Source organism: Polistes canadensis, unplaced genomic scaffold (assembly GCF_001313835.1).
Source record: "Polistes canadensis isolate GaletaPanama2010 unplaced genomic scaffold, ASM131383v1 scaffold_357, whole genome shotgun sequence".
NCBI lineage: Eukaryota > Metazoa > Arthropoda > Insecta > Hymenoptera > Vespidae > Polistes > Polistes canadensis.
The window spans coordinates 60,582-81,000 of record NW_014569904.1 but is presented as its reverse complement, the minus strand read 5'-3'; the positions used below and the strand labels follow the sequence as shown (position 1 = coordinate 81,000).

General features: G+C 35.7%; 3 protein-coding genes across 11 annotated transcripts in view; all 3 read right to left on the bottom strand.

Annotated features, from left to right (window-relative positions):
• Positions 1-965: 965 nt before the first annotated feature.
• Positions 966-3,982, bottom strand: LOC106791951. Its single transcript, XM_014757998.1, has 5 exons — positions 3,796-3,982; positions 3,185-3,704; positions 2,840-3,083; positions 2,008-2,759; positions 966-1,933 (listed from the first exon to the last, which is right to left on the bottom strand). Exons 1-5 carry the CDS (start codon positions 3,956-3,958, stop codon positions 1,300-1,302), a joined length of 2,313 nt encoding a protein of 770 aa, XP_014613484.1. The 5' UTR covers positions 3,959-3,982; the 3' UTR covers positions 966-1,299.
• LOC106791953 (DNA-directed RNA polymerase III subunit RPC3) lies at positions 3,826-6,608 on the bottom strand. Of its 2 annotated transcripts, none has more exons than XM_014758000.1 (7): positions 6,064-6,608; positions 5,864-5,982; positions 5,663-5,793; positions 5,344-5,593; positions 5,041-5,249; positions 4,804-4,957; positions 3,826-4,706 (listed from the first exon to the last, which is right to left on the bottom strand). In XM_014758000.1, the coding sequence occupies exons 1-7, from the start codon at positions 6,208-6,210 to the stop codon at positions 4,181-4,183; spliced, it is 1,536 nt and encodes a 511-aa protein (XP_014613486.1). In that variant the 5' UTR covers positions 6,211-6,608; the 3' UTR covers positions 3,826-4,180. The 2 variants fall into 2 exon arrangements, with proteins under 2 accessions (XP_014613486.1, XP_014613487.1); XM_014758001.1 differs by having other exon boundaries at positions 4,804-4,954; positions 6,064-6,607.
• A 5,047-nt stretch (positions 6,609-11,655) lies between these two features.
• Positions 11,656-20,419, bottom strand: part of LOC106791948 (serine/threonine-protein kinase tricorner) — a 52,399-nt gene continuing 43,635 nt past the window's right edge. For 7 of the 8 annotated variants that reach the window (XM_014757984.1, XM_014757985.1, XM_014757980.1 and 4 more), the window contains 9 exons: positions 15,003-15,079; positions 14,483-14,716; positions 14,165-14,372; positions 13,942-14,059; positions 13,718-13,857; positions 13,446-13,646; positions 13,191-13,343; positions 12,926-13,084; positions 11,656-12,590 (listed from right to left, as the gene is read on the bottom strand). In XM_014757984.1, the coding sequence (XP_014613470.1) occupies positions 12,475-12,590; positions 12,926-13,084; positions 13,191-13,343; positions 13,446-13,646; positions 13,718-13,857; positions 13,942-14,059; positions 14,165-14,372; positions 14,483-14,716; positions 15,003-15,079 (1,406 nt within the window). In that variant the 3' untranslated portion in view covers positions 11,656-12,474. Of the gene's footprint in view, positions 12,591-12,925; positions 13,085-13,190; positions 13,344-13,445; positions 13,647-13,717; positions 13,858-13,941; positions 14,060-14,164; positions 14,373-14,482; positions 14,717-15,002; positions 15,080-15,241; positions 15,327-20,419 lie in introns of those variants that run through there. The other variant, XM_014757988.1, reaches the window with a different exon arrangement.

Below are 20,419 nucleotides of genomic sequence, written 5' to 3'. Positions count from 1 at the left end.
GCGGAGTCATTTTGCAATATGTGCAAATGAATTGTTGTTGCCTCTGATTAACGATACAATTCAACGAATTTTCTGAACGGATTCAAAAAAAGAAACAAGGAGAAAAAGAAGACAATTCTCTCGATGAAATCAATGCGCGTGTTCCATTGCAAATATATACTCGGTTGGTTCGAAACTTGACAAAACGGATGAAAATTCAAAGAGCAAGGGAAAGAGGGAGAGGGAGAGAGAGAGGCTTAAACTCGTTTGAAAATAGACGAGTCGAGCATATTTCATCTTTTCTTCTTTTATCCGTTATCTCGCGATGTTGGTGGGCTTGGCCCAGTTTCCAAGTTTGCGTTCGTTAACTATTCTATGTTCTTTTCTCTCTTTCTCTCTTCTGAATTTCTGACTCTGTCAATGGAAATTAAGCGTGTTACCATATCTACTTTTCCTCTTGTTTCTTTCTTTCTCCCTCGAGGTCTCCCTTTACGTTTTCATTCCATTTGAAAACTAATATAAGATATTCGAAAGAATTATTATTTCATGTTTGATTAAAAATACATTATACGTATGAAGGAAAAAACAATTAATAAACATATGCAATTTATTTGCAAGACAAATAATCAGGTAATATCGAGATCGATTTACGGGACCACCGTTGCAAATGTTTGCAAGGTGAGAGAAAAGAAATTTCTCGTTAATTACGAGGGAAATGAAAATGTATGCGAGAGAGAGAGAGAGAGAGAGAGAGAGAGAGAGAGAGAGAGAGAGAGAGAAGGAGAAGAAAAAAAAGAAGCAAGAGTGATGATCTGTTTCGATTTTCTCGAAAACAAAGGATACAGAGTGAGAATGTGCTCGTGCCTATCCGTGTTCGTGTGTAAAATGCACATACCTGACACGTATACGCGTACACGCGTGGACATTTCGAAATAATCGAGATAAAAACCATTGAAATTAAGCTTCTCTCTTTTTAGTATCGATACGTTGCTAGATGTATCTCAGAGATCGTGGTAATAAGAAGTATTATTCGCCAGAGTACCATTATTATTGTTATTTATTATGATTATTATATATTATTATCATCATTATTATAATTATTCTTCTTCTTATTATTATTAATAATAATAATAATATTATTATATAACAAATGCCTGTGTATTTTACTTCTCGGCAAATAAACAGAATATTGTACGTTGCCGCTGTAACCCTTCTGATCATATTGCAATACCTTTCCTTATTCATTTCCAACAAATGTAGAAAAGAAAGTAAGTACCTTGGAGCATATTAATAAAACCTATTTGAATTTCTAAGCTATTTTTAACGACGATAGTTTTGTTTAAACGTCGAGTATTCTTTGTTGGTATTAAAGAAATGTCGTGTTTGACAGTGTATGCAATTGTTATTGGAAGGATGTGAGAAAGAGGTAGCCAAAGTCCATGGCGGTGGCTGCTGCTTGTCGTTGAAATTCCTTCTGAATTGCCGTTGTTGCCTCTGTTGCTCTTGTTGTTGCCTCCGTTGCTCTTGTTGCTGTCGTCTGATCAAAGTTGGTCTTGGATAACGCGGGGATGCGCAAGAAGCATGGAAAGGTAAAGGTATTATTGGTGGTGGAGTCGGAGGACAAGGAATATCTGGGAGTAAGTTTGTTCGTTGAACCATTGGAAAATCTTCGGGATCAACGTTGGCCGTCTGTTGAAGTTTGCATCTAGAGGATCCGCGTTTCGCGCAACAAGCGCACAGCATTCGAGGTCTCGCGGGGGCTCGACTAACCGTTCTATTCTGGACATGAGGATTCTCTCGTCTCGACAAAGTGTCTTGTAACGTACCGCGAAATCGATCGTAAGCATCAGTCGCTTGAAATCTCGAAAGAACGTGACTTTTCTCGCTTCCTCTTGAACTTTGATCAACTTTTTCAGGAGAAACGATACTTCGTTGAACCAACTGTTCCCAAGCTCTGAGAATCGATTAAGATTGAAAACGGTGAAAAAGGAAAAAACGAATGGGAATAGGAAGATAAGAAACGTTTACCTTGGAACGTCAGCTCCACCGGATTCTCGGCGACTTTTTTCCTCGATTTTAAGAATTTGTTCGAATTTGTCTAACAATTTTTGTCGATCCTGTTTGCTCGGTTTAGAAATAAATTCCTTTTCTACTTTATCGTTATCGGTGAAACGGAAAAATGTCGAAGGCAACAGCTTCGTATTTGGAAACTCTTTGTTTTTTCCAACAAAATTCCTTTTTTCTTCGTACTCCTCGGATTGGGGAGGAAACGGAGGAGGTACGGGTGCAATCATTGCGTTAGATACATTTTTATTTTCGCGAGATTTCAAATTCGCTCTCATAGATATGTCACTTTTTTTTCCCGACGAAATTTCATTGTCATCCTGTGATATTCCTTGATCGTGTTTGTATGTACTTTTGACAGGTTCGTTTGTCGACAAAATTGGACTAGATCGAATTTTTCTGAGACGATCTATTTGCAACAGTTGTACCGATCCACGCGGGGTTAATACAAATTTGTGTTCCTGTTGACGTTTCCGTTTGCTTAAATTTCTCTTTTCGGAAGAAACGATAGGCGGCGATTCCAACGTTTCTTGTACCAACGATCGCGTTTCTATAGTATCTTCGTCCGATTCTTGGAATAAATTTGTATGATGTTTAGAACATGGACTCGAAATGCGACTGAAAATCCAAGCGCGATAATGAAGTTTTTCCGGGCCGATATAAAATTCATTGCTGTGCGCGGTCTGAACTAAACGTGACAGTATGCCGAGCAGAAACTACAAGAAATGAATGAACATTTGATTCTACAAATACGTGATAAATGGAATCATATTATATTTTATAATTATACACGAACCTGATAAAGTGAGAGACAAATTAAGAAAAATATTAAAAATAATCCGATCACTCTAGCGTGGGTTAAAATGATGGAACGACATCCAACGTTCCAAACAGTTTCTTCCTTATTGAAATCGAAATTACAAACTTGACTAGCACCAAGAATTTCTCGATGTCCACATGGTTCTACGAATTTGTTGGTACAACATGAAAACGGTACATCTTTGACAGTTGCCATTTTTCCTTCGTCCTTTTCCATCGATCTTTCGAAACATAAAATACAACTTCAATCTTCAATCTTAAATTTGTATCTTTGGATAGGAATTAAAGTGAGATAGATAATAATCGGTCCGATTATACCCACTGCCCCTCCTGTTGTCGTTCGTTATCCACATAGTCAAAATATTCCGTCGATCTTTTAGCCCAACTGATGTGAAACCAATCGCGATAATCCTCGCTACCGCAACATTGGAATTCCATTTGAACGGCATCTACGCAAGATCTAACTCGATCGTCGTTAGCATAATTGTCCATAGCTTCGATCAGATTATCGAAAGATCCGTCGTCGCGAATCTTTTCTTGAAATGTAGTAGATTTTAGAAAACAAGCAACATTGATGGCAGCAACGAGACATCCAGAGATCAAACAGAGAATAGCATGGAGGAATAATATACGATTGGCTTCGAGACCACTGTTCTTTTCATTATTAATATCGTCGGCAGAATCTTGAAAGTCCGAGTGCTCGGAATCGTCTTCTTCGAATTGACTTTTGTTTCTTGGTGCGCCAAGATTAAGACAGAGGTAGGCTTTCAATCCAAGCAAGTAAACAGGAGCGCATGGTACAGCTGCGACTACTATCACCGTTGGCCAAAGGTGTCCATCACCTGCTCGTCGTGATCTGCTCGTTAACCCACGGCGTAATACAAATTTAACGAATGTTGCGTTTAATCGGAGCATTTTAACAAATGCACTAACCTGGGACTGCGAGATTAAGATAATCGCCAATGTCTCGTCTAAGTTTTATTGCCCACATTATGCCAGCGAACACCACGATCAAACCGATCGCGCTCATAGTGGATACGATCGCTCGAAGAACTTTAATCGACCTCCAAGTAAAACTAACATTAGGTACACCCATGTATCAACCCGACGCGAGGTACTTCCGTATCGTCATTTTGACTGAATATATAAACATGAATACATGAACATTAATATGATCTTGGATCGAATATTTTTTTGCGATATATCGATATACATACGCGTATGTAATTAAATATAAAAGTATACATATCTCTATGCATTTGTTTCTATATCATCTAAAATGAAGTTTTTAATTGTTACGCTAATCGCGATATATTTATCATAGGTTTACTATTTTTTTAGGAGGATTTTCGTGATAACGTTTATACATTGTTAACACAAATAAAGTCTCGTCTATATGCAACTCCGTAGCACTTAATTTTTTAATTACATTTTGCACTTTTTCCAACTGCTGTTTTTCCGAGGGCGTCATCAGTTCTTCGATCTCTGCCAATTGTTCTTCAGTTGCTCCTGCTTCTTTCAAATTACTGCTAAGCGTTTGCACACGTAATTTTTTGTCTATCAACCGCTTATTGACGATCATTTCGTGTTCTCTCCTTTGCCTGACGTTATACAAGGCGTGATGACAATCTCGCATTACTTGTCGGGTAATTCGATCTAAATCGACGTGATATAATAAAAATACTTTAGCCAACGCAGCGGAACTAGAAGCCTTTTTCAATTCTTGCAATTGTATAAAATTATTTGACACCAACAGGAACATCAAACATTTGGCCTTTTTCTCAGACATCATAGCTAATTGTAAAATCTGTGCTTGTTCAATATATTTTTTAGTAGGTATTAACCTGTCGATAAAAAAAAGAAAAATATATATATATATATATATATAGGGGATAAATCTATATGGATGGACCTAATCTAAATGTTATATTTAAATACTACCGAAATATCCTGACTGCGTCAGATCCGAAACGTTCCAACACAACGTTTTCTAACGTTGACCACGCCAATTGATAAAAAGCCTGCTTCATACTTATACTGTATTGTCCACCACCTGAATCTCCTACGCGTCTTATAAATTGACACTTATCTTCTGCTATAATCAAAAAGTAATAAATAATTCTGGTATAAACAAAAAGTAAGGTAAATGATGCTTACTCTTGGCATCCTAATCCATACCTAGAAGAGTCAAATATTGATCCAGATATTGTAAAAGTCTTGGATATTCTAATTTTCTTACTGCATCTTTTATCTCCGTATACGGTATAGGATTAGATGTATCTGCCCAAGATGCTGTCCTCAGGTACATAAGGAAAAGTAACTGTCTCATTAACTCTCCGGCATTATCATCGAATCTTGTACGTATGGCTGATACGATAACTTGGTCTCTACGATAAGCAAATAAATTTATTTAATAAATCTATTTAATAAATCTCTATTCTCGGACCGGTCCAAGTTTATTTCAGTTATTCAATGATTCACCTAAAATCCTGAGTAAGTCTATCAAAATTAACTTTCCAATATACTTTACTGTCTCCAGGATCATCTTTCACGCCTTTAATTATATTTTCTATTGCACTTAAATTAAGTTGCGGCAAAGTAAACGCAGGCTTCTCTTCGCAGTCACTTTTTAGATTTGTACACAAATCGCGCATAAAGAATTGGTTTTTTACTATTAGATCAAAATTATTTTTCAAAGATGACACAGATGGTTGTATATTACTGCCAGCATCTAAAATATAAAATCAATGAAATTCCTGAAACTACTTCGAATAATCATCTAAATAAGAAGAATGATTACCAGAAGATTGTTGAATCTTTTTGTACGCATTTATTATAATTTGCGATGCAGTTAAATATCCTTTTTTCAGCACTTCCTCCATCATTATCTCAGATTCATCTCCGCATACATTTTTAACGAAAAACATGTATCTATTAAATAATATATATATTTATGAAATAAAGGCAGGGGTATTGTTGTATGTACAAGTCATTAGCATACCTTGGATATCGAAGTATAAAAATAAATTTTTCTTGCTGTAAACTATATATTATAGATCTCTCATCTCGATGATAACTTACTAATCCATATTTGATAAGAGAGCATAAAGATTCCTTCAGCTAAACATTGTTATACAAGACTTTATTAATGAAATTCAACATGGTATATTATTATATATTTAAAAAATGACATTTTTTTACCTTAATGAGTGGAAGACGAATATTCTGTTGAAGGAGTTTTAACGTTCTAGGTCCACGTGTAAAAAGTTCATCTACTACACTCTGTACAATAGGTCCAAAGTGTTCTAATGTAATACTTGAACATAAATTGGCATACCTCGCCGTCATGTTTGCTATGCATTCAATAATATATAACACTCAATAACTTAAATATAATTTTTAAATCGTAGATACACCTACAAAGCAATTTTAATATCACCTTAGAAAAATATCAACCTTCTAACATAACCTTACTCGTACTCCATTGCAACGAGTGCATGTGCGAGCGCATATGCAATGGTTTATTTCGTTTCTGCTAATTGCGCACTCTGTCGGTAACTGCAGTCGGTTGGTACGATCGGTAAGTATTGATTTTATTATCATCAATTAGTGCCAGTCATCTCACGCGAGATGGCAGCACCGAAGGAACTCGACAATGGCTCTAAATTGAACTGCATTTAAAAGGATGCACATTCTTCAATGTGCATAATGAAATTTCTCGTAATATAATGTTAAAATGAACAAACACAATGAACAAAAACAACAAAATAAAGTTCTGTTAATAAATTCATTGCACTCATCTTAATATTTTAAAAGAAAACAGAGCATTATACGATTTCTCTCGTCAAAACTAGCATTTATTTTCGAAATCGTTTCATAAACAGCAAACTAGTCACGAGCGGGTTGCTTGGTAGGCTCTTTATACTTCTAGCAAATAACTAAATAATTCACGTTGCTACAATTAAAGGGAAATGCATTATATTAATCGAATGAAGTATCTTATCTTGTTATCACGTAATCGCCATTAAACCTGCGTTTAAATAAAAACGCGGAAATTAAAATAAAAAACAATTTATTAACGACATAATTACAATAGTATATTCTGCATGTGGTAAGCAATATATCTTTTCTTTATACATCCTTTCTCCTTCTCCAATCATTCGGATATATCATCTTGGCAATATTTCTTTTATTTAATCATCACAAGCCTACCATAAAATATCCGCACTCGCACACTTGACATGAATTTTTCTTTTTACTCTCTTTATTTTTTTCCCCCACATTTTTTCTAATCCGCCCCCTTCGCGGTCAACATTGCTATTAGAACGGTTCCTAAACGCAGCTGTGACTGTAATCGTGTGTAAATTGATTTTAATAATATATTATTTATTTTTGTATTCTCTAAGCACGGTAAGCCAAGTTCGCAACGAAAAAATACGCCTGGACCAATTTTTTTCCTCAAATTTGTAATCTCGCAATCAAGATTCTTTCTTCGGACGTATTTTATCATCTCTTTTTCTTATATTATTCATCTCTTTTTTGTTTTTTGTTTTGCGATGTTTACATATCTAATAAGTGCCCTTTTTTTTCTTATTTCTTACAATAAAAAACAAAAAATTTCCAAACCTCATGGCGTTATATTTATATTTTGTATTAAATTCATTTCAAATTAAACTCTAAATATTAAGTCATGAAGTTGAATTAATTTAGATTTAAATGATTTTTAACTATGCATTTTCGATCGTGCGTTGTGTAGAAGGAAAAAAAAATAAATAAAAAGTGGGATCGACAATAAACGTTGCTGATCATCGACGAAAAAATAAATTCTTCTAATCGCATACATTAAAAAAAGCGAATAGAGTTTTGAACACGTCTCAGGAAAGGGACGACAAAACGTTTCGACGAAAGACGACTGCCTTTTTATTAACGCCGAGTTTCTTTTTTTCTTTTTAACATCTAATCGATAGGATTTAGCTAAATAGAGAGAAAAGGATAGAGGGATAGAGAAAAAGAGAGAGAGAGAGAGAGAGAGAGAGAAAGAGAGCTAGAGAGAAAGAGAAAGAGAAAGAGAAAGAGAGAGATAGACAGAGATTTATATGTCGTATGTGCTCCAAATTGTAACATTTCAAAACCGATATTTTTCATTTTTCTAACATTATAGAGTGATATTTAAGAATTACTAGGAGATATAGAAGCAAAAAAGAGAAAAAAGAGGACGAGACGTCATTATTTGTAACGAACCAAAAAAGGAAAAGAGAAATCTAATATACATACGCATGTAGATACACGAATACACGTTACCACCAATAGACATCATTTTTCTATACGAAATTAAAGATGTAAAAATAAAAAAAATTCAATTAAAAATAAAACTATTGAATTTGTGTGAATCTATTATTCGTGAAAGAATTAATGAACGCGTACTAATATAAAATAATAGTTATTTATAACACGCGTTTAAAACATCGCCTCGTTATTTACAGTTAACGAATAGAATAACATCATCATCATACATGCGCGCACATACACCGACGAAATAATATTTTATGATTAACCATCGACTAGGTTTTTTCTAAAACCTGTATTTACCCTTCCCTGCTTTTATTTCCTTTTTTGTCTCTTTTGCTGTACTTTTTTCTTTTTTTCTCCATCAAAATACACGTTTTACATAGTATAAGTATGCACAATTAGTTCTCCCACACACGTTAAAACTCATGCATACACTTAGCACGCATACACAACATACGTTTCCTTCATTTTTGTTTTCAAACGATTCTCCATTCGCTGATTTTCTACATATTATACGTGCAAATCTACATTCGGTTTTACATTTCAGTTGCTTTGGGTTAGAGCACACATTTTCATTGGTTTTTTAAAATCATTTTTTCTTATTGCTTTCCTTCTTTTTTCTTTTTTTTTTGTGTGGTTAAATCGTTCAAATTTAAAGTCTTCCATACGCGCGTTTCCTCTCTCCTTCTCTTTTTATTCATTTTCTTCTTCTTCTTCGTCGTATCGCCATTTTCCTGTTTCTATATTTCAAGTCCTTTTTATTGGCGTGTATTGAAACTACTCCAGGGCACCAAAAAAACTCTTGCTGTATCGAAGGCATCTCGTGGCTATTGTTGTATTTTTTTTTTATTTTTATTTTTACTCTTATTATTTGTTTTTTTTTTTTTTTTGGTTAATTAGAGTTCTCTTTTCTTCGCGTTATTTCAAATTTTTAAATAAATAAATTGCGATCTCGCGCTTCGTATTCTTTATTATTTATTTATTATTATTTTTTTTCTTTTCCGTTTCTTATGCAGTTTTTTTTTTACTTAGGTAGCATGGACGTCAGAGCATCTGTACTTTGACAGCGACTTTCTACTTTCTCTCTTATCGTTTTATTTTCTTTTCTCTTTCTCTTCCTCTTCATCACTCTCTCTCTCTCTCTCTCTCTCTCTCTCTCTCTCTCTCTTTCTCTCTCTCTCTCTTTCTCTCTTTATTTCATCTCTATTATACGCAATTGCAGAAAATAGTTTCACTTTTTAAAAATTACTCTTGTCCCTTAAGTTTATCGTTAAGTTCTACCTCGTACTTCTTCGTAGTTTTGAAACTATATTATTATTATAATTATTATTAATATTATTATTATTATTATTAATATTATTANTTATTATTATTATTATTATTATTATTATTATTAATATTATTGAAGTTCTGTTTCTATTTTTCATTTCATTTTATTTTTTTTCTTCTTTTCATTTGTTTCTCATTTAATCTGTTTAATATAATGATTATTTAATAAGAGAATACGTGGGGTCATTCGGTTCGTATGAAACTAATTTTTTTCGTCGAATATACACACAGGCGATTAAGATTTATTAATAAGATTCGCATTTTTACTTTTTTTCTTTTTTTTCTTATGCGTTCAGTCACGACGGAACGTACGAGAGAGGAGCATAATAATATTTGTTATGCTATATTCTGTCTAGCTTTCTTCATTTCTTCTTTTTTACTTGTTTAAAATGTCTCTTTATATTTCCGTTCAATCGGTGATACGTTTCGTGTATGCTTATTCGTGTATGTATAATAGGTACTCTCGGTATGTCGCCTCTCTTAAAAATTAACTATTTATATATCGTTATTATACTATAGTTTTTTAAATATTCATACCGGTGTGCCCTGGGCGGTCAAAGTGAACTACTAGAAAAACCTTACCATTTAAAATCTTGCGACTCGGTTTCGCGGGTGCCATTTTATATTTTCTTACTTTTTCTTTTTTAATATTATTAATTTATTTATAAAAGAAAAGCATTTTTGATGCGTGTTCTTGGTGGTAGATTAGTAAAAAAATTAATCTGTCTTCGTCTATTGCATCTTCTGTTTGTTCTTATTTTTTTCAAAACGGCGGATCGATCGGTGCCCTCGCTCTTTCTTCCATCTCACATGCCCTTGCTTTCGTATACAGATTTTTGTCTAGGAACGATTTTTGTTTTTCTTAGTGCCGTACACCTTAATTAATCGTTCGTAATTATTATAGAATGAGGGTGTTCGAGAGTGATGCAGCGTGAGATGGGGGGGGGGAGGATAATGCGATCCATTTCTTCAACAATATTTCCTTCCTCTTCTTTTCTTTTCTTTTCTTTTCTTTTCTTTTTCCATCATCATGTACATTTTTTAGGTCATTCGCTTATAATCGTTGACAAATAATTGACGATTAAGGTGTACGGTAAATTAAATAAAATAATACTAAACTCGATTGGTTACTTTTGAGATCTATGGAATAGTATTATTTGACGATTAAAAATTAATGTCGCTTCTAAAAACGACGTTTCAAAACTTCTAACCTGAACTTTCGGTCTTCTCCTTTATTCCGAAAATCTTTTTTACTCCTGAAACATATTATCCACATAAAGCAGATCGCACATTTTCTTTTCTATTTTAATTGTTACTGTTGCTTTTATATATATATTTTTGTCGTGAATTTCGATACCCCTGGATACCTCCTCCAAAAAAGCGTGTCTTACATACATTCTCTAAATATTAACAAGTCCTATTATTAGATATCGCTATTATCTAATAATATGTAACGAAAATAAATAAAACACAAAGTATGGATATATATTGGCTTCGGGAAATTATTGCTTCGCCTAATATTACTTTTATTTCCTTTCTCGACGAAGTGTCCTCGTGCGAAGAAAACAGGAACAAATAAAAAAAAAAACAAAAAAACGAGAACAAATAAGCGAAGCAACGATATCAAATCAATTTCGAGATGACGAATGATTTAACGATATATAATCTATGATATAAACGACACAAAAAATAATTCGGTGATACGGACATGATTACGATCGATTATATTTAAAAATGATAATTACGAAAAAAGAAGTAGAAATGAATAGTAATAATAATAATAAAGAAGAAGGAAGAAAAGAAAATAATGAAACTAATAGCCACACGAAAGAAGCATCGCGTAACAGATTCTTAAACAATTTCGTATCACAGCATGCATTTATACAAATGACCTTATGACAGAGAGAGAGAGAGAGAGAGAGAGAGAGAGAGAGAGAGAGAGAGANACAGCATGCATTTATACAAATGACCTTATGACAGAGAGAGAGAGAGAGAGAGAGAGAGAGAGAGAGAGAGAGAGAGAGAGAGAGAGAGAGAAAGAGAAAGAGAGAGAGAGAAAAAGAGAGCTTTATTCGACAACTCAGTCGACGAGTTAGTGTTTTCCACGAATAAAAAAAAGGAGAGAATAAAATTAGTAATAATAAAAAGAACAAAAAATCTAATAAATGATTCTAATATTCTAAATTCTTAAATGTAATTAGTTTTTCCGACGTATATACGAGGATCTCTTTCTGAAATCCGAAGCTTCCACTCCCTCTGCTCTCTCTTCTTCGATGTAATTTTTGTCATACAACAAGTTGAGAGTGTGTGTGTGTGTGAGAGAGAGAGAGAGAGAGAGAGAGAGAGAGAGAGAGAGAGAGAGAGAGAGCTTATCATACTACAAAGAAAAAAAAAGTCCAATAAGTCAGTCCTAACGTGACGAAACAAAACGTCTTTTACTTTAGTTTTAGTTTTACTTTTTGCTATTTAAAACTACTTCTTAATTTTCTTTTCTTTCGTCGTCATCCTCTTCTCCCATTAATTTCTCCGGGTTTCTCTCGTGATCGACGCGTCAAGTTGTCGTCATTGTCGTCGTCGTCGTCATTGTCGTCGTCGTCGTCGTCGTCGTCGTGGTGGTCGTCGTTGTCGTCGTCACCGGCATCATTTGTTCCTCGTCGTTATTCATTTCTTTCCGAGAGAATTTAGTAAATAAAATAGTTCTCTCTTCAAGTGTCTTGCCATCGTGAAATTAATGCAACATATTGTGCAACATATGCACTGGTGTTTTATTATATGAGAAGAAGAGAGAGAACGTCTTAAAGACGATAGATCAATAAATTGTCTTTAGCCGTCCATTGTTGCTGTTGTAGTCGTTGCCGTAGTTCGCGACGTTGTCGAGGACAACGGTGGATGATGATGAGGATGATGTACCAAGGCCGGAACTCCCCCTACCCCTGTTCCTCCCATTGCATCGGTCTGGTGATCTCTGATGTTCGAGCAAGGTATCGGGGGTTGCTATTTTTTCGTTGGCGTTCCTCGTTGCGTCAAACCCTCGAAACGCTTGAACGTGTAGTTTATGAACACCCAATCCTTGTAAATCACCTCACCGTCCTGTGGCATTGGTGCTGATGCTGTAATACAATGCGTCTTTATCTTTCCTTCTCTTTCTTATTTTTTATCATAATTCCTACATTCGAAACTAAACTCTCGTGTCTCTGAGATATTGGGAATAAAAGAAATAATTACTAATAATTAATAAAGCGATGAAAGATGGGTAAAATGAATAATAATAATAATAAGAAGCAAGGTTCTCGTTTGTAGAGAACTAAGGAACGTTTATCAGAGAAACAGATAACAAGTGGGTGACGTATACGAGCTAACGACATCCAATATATATAGGAGAGAGCACAAAGAGCAAACTTCGTTCGAGTGTGGAAATCAACTCTATAATAATGTATCCACTTACGTATCTCTAACTTAACGTCTGGGAACTCGTCGAAATTGGATGTGTCATCGATGGATCGTACTTCGACCGGAATCGCTGCTGGTCTCTCTCTTATGTGTTCCCAATCGACGCCACGGAAGAAAGGAGCTAACTTGAGTTCTTCGATACCTCTTTGAGATCCTAATCATGTACAAATAGTACAACGTTATAGGCAACGGTTAAAGAGAATGCACAAGTAACTCTACTATCTCTCATTGCATATGAAAATGATATTTTTCTTGTCTACCTAGTCTTCTATCAGCTTCGCAACAAAATCTGATAATGGTGTCCTTAGCTTCTTCGCTGATGGGCACTTCGGGTGGAAAAACCAAGGTCTCTCGCCAATTCATCACCTTCCTGTACGTTTCTTGTGGATTCTCGCTACAAAACGGTGGGTATCCTGCAATTATCCTCGATCAATAATAATTCCAATGACGTTAAACAATGCGTATTTTGCATCGTAGATTAAAGATAATCGATAGTTGTGATCGATCAGACCTACCTATGAGCATTTCATACATGATTACTCCTAGAGACCAGCAATCGCAAGCTGGACCGTAACCAGTTTGTAGAAATACTTCGGGTGCTATGTAATCGGGTGTTCCGACTGTGCTATAAGCGAGAGCTCTTCTATTTCTTTTCCAACTTTCAGCCCTTCTTTTACTGTCCATCGCCCCTCCGCTTCCACTTCCGCACGACGTCACTGTAAAACAAGAATCGCTATAATAATCGTTATACACGTTCAACGTACGTTGCTCCAAAATAATTACGTACTGAAATCGGAAGGTTTAGCCTGACTTAGGTCACGGTAAAAATCAGTCCTGTGAGATTTCTTCAATCCCGTGCACAGCCCGAAATCAGACAGCTTTATGTGGCCCCGTGCATCCAACAATAGGTTGTCTGGCTTAATATCTCTACAATTGTAAATTCATCTAACAATACCCCCGCGCGCGCGCGCGATCTATCGAAGAAAATTGTACTTTTCTTTAGAATCTTACCTATGAATAAAACCTAATTTGTGTATGGAATCGATCGCTAACGCCGTTTCGGAAATATAAAATTGCGTGCACTCCTCGGATAGCGTGTCCTTCTTCATGAGAAGCGTCATCATGTCGCCTATATTAATTACGACGAAAAAAAAAGGAAATATTCATTGATCTCATCTCGCGTCATCGTATATCATAATAAAACCAATAGGATTCGTGACTAAAGAACTCTTACCGCCCGGTAAAAACTCCATTATTAGATAAAGATTAATGGGATCCTGAAAACTGTAATACATCTTGACGACCCACTGATGATCAGCTTCGACAAGGACATCCCTTTCAGCTCTTACGTGAGCCACTTGCTCCTTTTCGAGCATGTCTGCTTTCCTTAGTATTTTCATCGCGTAAACGTGACCAGTATCTTTCTTTTGAACGAGTCTCACCTATTTTTCAAACGAACAAAGTCAATTTGAAACTACTACTCTGCGTTCCTTGATTTATCCTTGCAATTATTTAACGGAAACTTGTTAAAGGAAAAAGAAAACTATCCGACCTCGCCGAAGGCCCCTCTTCCGATGACCTTGAGTGGTTCGAAATCTTCGACGCCAAGCCTGGACCTCTTCAACCGCAAGAATTCCGTTTCCTTCTGGGCATGTTGCAATCTCTTCTCCTGCTTTTGCTGTTCCGAGAGACCCTCATCCTTCAAAGATTCCTCCAACTTTGCTAGCCTCTGTTTTCTTTCTATGTGTTGGGCTATTAAGTTGCTGTAATAATTCTCCAACGTTACCTAAAAAGGGTCAAAACGAACAAATAAAAGAGATAGTAATATTGAATAAAGACGATAGAAGAGGGAGGAAGGGGTCGGATGATAATTTTTATAAAGTTTACTTTGCAAGTGTCTCGTCGTCCGTCTTTAAGATAAATTCACTTGGTTTTTCGATCGATTCTTAATTACTTTTTTCTCTGTTGGGTGGACAAAAAAATGACAAAAAAATGACAAAAGGGACGGCAAAAAAATACCATTTGTTGGACTAAATTTGCGAAAGATTTTTTCTAAGATTTCTCTTTCTTACCTTGGCCTTGGTAGCTTTGTCCAACGTGTGCCCGCTAAATCGAATAGTACTCTCCGTGGCAGCCATCTCCAAAACCCCTGAAACAGTATTAAACCAAAGCTAATGCGTTCAATTATTCCTTCAATTTCCTCCATTTTCTTATTCCTTTTCTTTTTTCTTTTCGAAAGAAAAATACGTTATTGAAACGTAATATCTTCTATGCAGATAGATATAACATTATCATAAGTGTTAACAATAACCGTTATCTATTTAAATGTCTTTAGCATAGTAAGCGCGGCAACACTTTTCCAAGTCTTTCTTAAACGTCATAGAAAAGTTTATTACATTCGAAATGAAATTCGATCGTAAGAAACGCGATACCGAATCGGGCTTTTTTTATTAAACATTGAATCGGTTGAAAATTCTCTTCATCGAAATGTATGATATATTACGGTTAGGGAGATGATACGTTTAGACGATCCGGCCTATCGAAATCAACTGAATAATCGTTATATGAATGTCGTTCGGATCCTTCGATCGTTTATTATTGTTTATATCAACGACGACGACGACGACGACGACGACGACGACGACGACGATCAAGGTTTCCCATCAATTAGCAAATTCCACGAACGCGATTGTTTAGTTTTCAAATATGTAACGTCATACTACGATAACCTTCCAAATGATTATTTATGATCGATTGAAAAAGAATTCAATGAAATTGTTCAATTGCGACTGGTCATAGGAAAATAACTAATAGGATTTAAACGTCAGGATTTTTACGTCGATGGCGTAGCGAGCTCCAACGAATTTTCTCTATGTGATTAATGTTAAAATGATAAAAGATTACTAACTATAAGTGTTGGATAAATAATTATCGATCCTTCGTCTTGGAACGTGCCGTTTCTGCTCGAAATTGTTGTTGGTACGATCGAAGAATCTGAAGCAGTTGAAATTTTGCGGCATTGCGAGGAAAAGGAAAAGGAAAAGGAAAAAGGAAAAGAAAAGGAAAAAGGAAAAGAAAAGGAAAAAGAAAATGTTTCAAGGGTAATCGAGACCGAAGGAAGTTAAAAACGATGTAAGACATGACGCGGTGTATGCGTTGCACGCGTCGAGTTTTTCGAGACTACTTTAGCTCGCTTGCTATTGCACTTGGTGCTGCTATTGCACTTGGTGCCTTCGAAAATAAAAACTCGCGCGTATTACCCGCGTATCACTCGTCGCGAGTAATGGGCGCCTCAAAAAGGAACCAACAAAATAGCGCTGCGCTAAGTGGCTCTTACGATAATTACCGAAGAAACTTATCCTCCTCCTATACATTGACACATTCGGCTCAAAGTAACCACGATTATCGTATTTTACATTTTTTCTTTTTTTTTTTCCTAAACTGTCAACAAGTTAAACAAATCAAATTAGAAAAAAGTATAGAAAATGTCGGCGATTAAAGTAAATTTGAGAATGGAATTACACCTGCGTATTACATTGTACGGTACAATCGTTTTGTCTACAAAACTACTGACCGTTTTGCGGCCATTTTCGAGGTCATCTTATGCTGTCATCCTATGAATCAGTCTTACGCAATTGCAAAGATGAGCAAATCGGTTGAGCTTTCAAAATTGATTGGAAACCACTATATCGCATACTCTTTTATTCTTATTCAATTTTGAAAATTCTTTTCGAACTTTTCTCCGCTCGAACAAATGCACGAAATAATTCATTGGCAAACTGCGATAATTAAGACAATACGTCATTTATCTTTCGTGGGAGGGTTCAACGAAAAATCGAACAACACTGTTTTATATAATACGCGAAAATATAATTTTACCCGAGAAGGAAAAATAATACGTTTGAAATTTATTGTTCGTTGGTTAGCAGCGCATACCGCGTCCTCGATCGTATACGGTCAAATGGAAATTAGGTCTCGCAAAAAGAGAGAGAGAGAGGAAAGCAGCACGCGTATCGCGATTTGCTGTCCATCGTGCCCCATTTCGAAAGCATTTCATTACCTTGCCTATATAACATTATTGTAAGATAAGGAAACGAGTACATAAATGAATACCTATGATGTACGCATATAAATGTATCTTTTATATTTACCTTATGTATTTTTTATTCGAGCCTCTAAAGGAAATGAAAAGATCGCGTTGGTGGTAGTCGTTAGAATATTAAGTTCTGCCGTCAAAAGTTGAACAATTCTCTTCTTTCTTTCATTAATTTTCCCATTAATTGTTTTCTCACGTCGAGAAGAATTGGTGAAAATTGTTAGAAAAGAAAAAAAAGGAAGGAAATAAATTTGCGTCTATTTTGATCGAAGAAACGCATTAAAGAAGGAAACGACGACGAATAAGCATGGGATTAAATGTCCCTTTACAAATCGATACAAGACGATAGGTATATATCGGTGACTCTATTTAACCGAGCAAGTAATAAAGTGACGTCAGCCGCAAAAAGAGATTATTAATCGATCACTGCGCGATATCGTCCATCAACGCGTCTTTTCTATCAATGATCGTCGATTCAATTTTTCTACGGAATAAAAGAGATTTTCATTTGATAATAGAAATAAATCATACATTTAGACAATATTTTCAAATTATAATCATTTGACGAAAAACATAATCATTGTTCGAAAAATACTATTTCGTTTGGCAGAACTGAACAGTTACGTACGCTTCAAAATAGAATATTTATGTTTACATTTGCTAAATATGATTTAACGAGCTCGATATGCAATATTAATGGTCCACGATTAAATAATATCATAAAATAGAAATGAAAATCATTGCATGCCACCAACCAACGGGTAGGAGGGGAAAAAAGAAAGAAGGATAGAAGAATTAATCGCACGTGCCAGCCTACTTGTTCCTGGCATTAAGGATCTCGTAATTAACGCTTACGGTATTTATCTTTTTCTCTCGTCTTTTTCCTCGCACTTGCACTATACGTACGCAGCTATGATTACCAACAACTCAAACTTCGGATAATAATCGAGATAAAAAGATAAATATCGAGATTCTTGATCTAACGTCAAAAATGTTCATACAAAAAATAATTCCTATTGTTTGGTTTTTGTACATTATTATATGGGAGGAAGAGGGAATTTGAAAAATCAATTCTGTACTCTTTTTCCAAAGTTAACAGGCTTACTTTGTAAAAAAGGATTTGGCAAGGTAAAATTACTGATCGAATTCGAGTAGCAAGAAAGTATCCTTCCCATTCAAATAGATCAACTACAAATTATTGACCTTTGCAAATAATTTCTTCTTTTTTTTTTCTTCGCAAAAATTAGCAACAACAACGTAGGGGAAAGTAAGAAGAAACTCGTTTCACGTTTAAACTCTTACAACACGGTTTCTTACATAAATAAAATCCAAGGACGGGACAGAGATCGCAAGAAAGTGCATACATTCGCCGGACAAGAAGAGAAGGAAGGAATTATATCGGTTATACCTTTTCTCTTTGTCTTGGACGAACATAGATATACACGCATACATAAATACGTATGCACTTGCGAGTACTTTGCTGCTGAATTTTTTCCTAGGGCTTCGTTTCATGCCGACGTTTCGTTACGTAATAAACTATTAAGCAGACCCCCCTTTGAGCGAGGAAAAAGGGTCGGAGGAAAAAGACTGAGGTGAGGATGTCGCGCGTCAAAGGGATCCGTTTGAAAAAAGGGTTGAAAGATGCATTTCAAACATACCTTGTGTACAATTAATCAAATGATTGATATTAACAAATAAGATTAAGTAATTGTGTATTTTTTAGCCGGATACTCTAGTTAGCCTGAAAGTACATCTACTCATCGGGGTCCTTGGCCCAAAAGTTTTGGCCGAGCAAGCACAGCGTGCATCTATCTCCTATCTTTTCATCTCTCTTATGTATTTCTCTTTTATTGTTAGTCTGTTCGCAAAGGCTCTCGCCTAATCTCTGCTTCTGCGTCCTGTTTGCGTTCTCGGTCTAAATCTCGCAAGAGCGTGGCCGAACCGCAAACACACACACACGAGCGCGCACACGTTGGAGGAAATTGCAAACTCGAAGAACGTTGTGGATACATAACCGAGATACGACATCTCAAACGATACTACAATTCAATTGACCTTAATTCATTTCGATCGGGGATCTTAATTAATCGGACATTCATTTCAATTAACTACGTATACACAGAGTATTTGAAAAATGATGAAGGCGATAAGGGAAATGAAAAAATACAGCTTTATACGGAAGTGCCACCACTTCCGATGCGAGTAATCACTGCTGGACTAACTTCCTCTCGTTATTATTACTTTTTTTTCTTTCTTACGTCTCTTTCCGAAGCCGTATCTGATAAAAAAAACATAGCCGTTTCGGCTCGGGAACCGATTTCTCCGGTTTGTCAAATCACCCGCAGAGAAATCAAAGAGTCTCGACTTTTTAATAGATCCATTCGATTTTCCTACAACCACCACCACCACCCCCATTCCTACATTCTCATCTTTTTCTACCTGGCGTACTTCCAATCTTTCCTACTGTTCTCGAATGCGATTACTGACGGAACGTGAAAATACGTTACATGTTAACAACAAAATAATAGAAAGGGAGAATTAAGGAACAATTGTAGGATCCCAAAAAAGGTACGTAATGTATCGCGAAAAAGTAGGAAAGCTGTTTCTCTTGCCGCTTTTTTTTATCGTTCTTTCGAAAGAAAAACACTCGCGAGCCGAAATAATACTCCGAGAAAATAAAAATACTTCTTGAAGGTTTGCTTTCATCCGAATCGCGAATACGCCCACGTGCGCGTGTATGTAAATAATAAGCATAGAGACCGGGTGTCCTAAAAGTCGCTTAGAGAAAGACAATGTTGAGTTAACGGTCCATTGGTCAGGGAGAAAAAAATTTGTCCATTGGACAAATTTAATTGCCGTGCTTCTAGCCTAAGCATTAAAATTAAATCAATGGACCGAATGTTTGCTTTTCCATTTCCAAAGATCCAAAGAGGTAAGAAGTAAGAACTTTTGGGAGAACCTGTATCCATATAGGAGAAGGTGGTTGTTAGATGGAAAGGAGAGATATATAAAGTACGCAAGAAGTAACCTAGCGGATCGATCTGCTAAGATTTCAGCTAGTACACACCCACTCGCGAGTAAAGACCATTACTAAATGTTACTCATCTAACGAGCCGTGGATGGCTTTTCCAAGATACACTGGCGCGCCTCGTTTACATAAGTTTCCGAGTTAAAAGCTATTTTAAGGGGGCCCCCCCCTTCGTCATTTTCTCCTCCGACTATATTTTTTCTCTCTCTCTTCTTTTCTTGGCCTTTATCGGATAAATGTGGAAGGACTATATACGCTATTTAATTTGTTCTTCAAATGCTAAACCGTTTATGGAATTTCCAATTGAATTTGAGCAAATACCATTACGATCAAAAAGTAAATTGACTTAATTGTTTATTTATTCA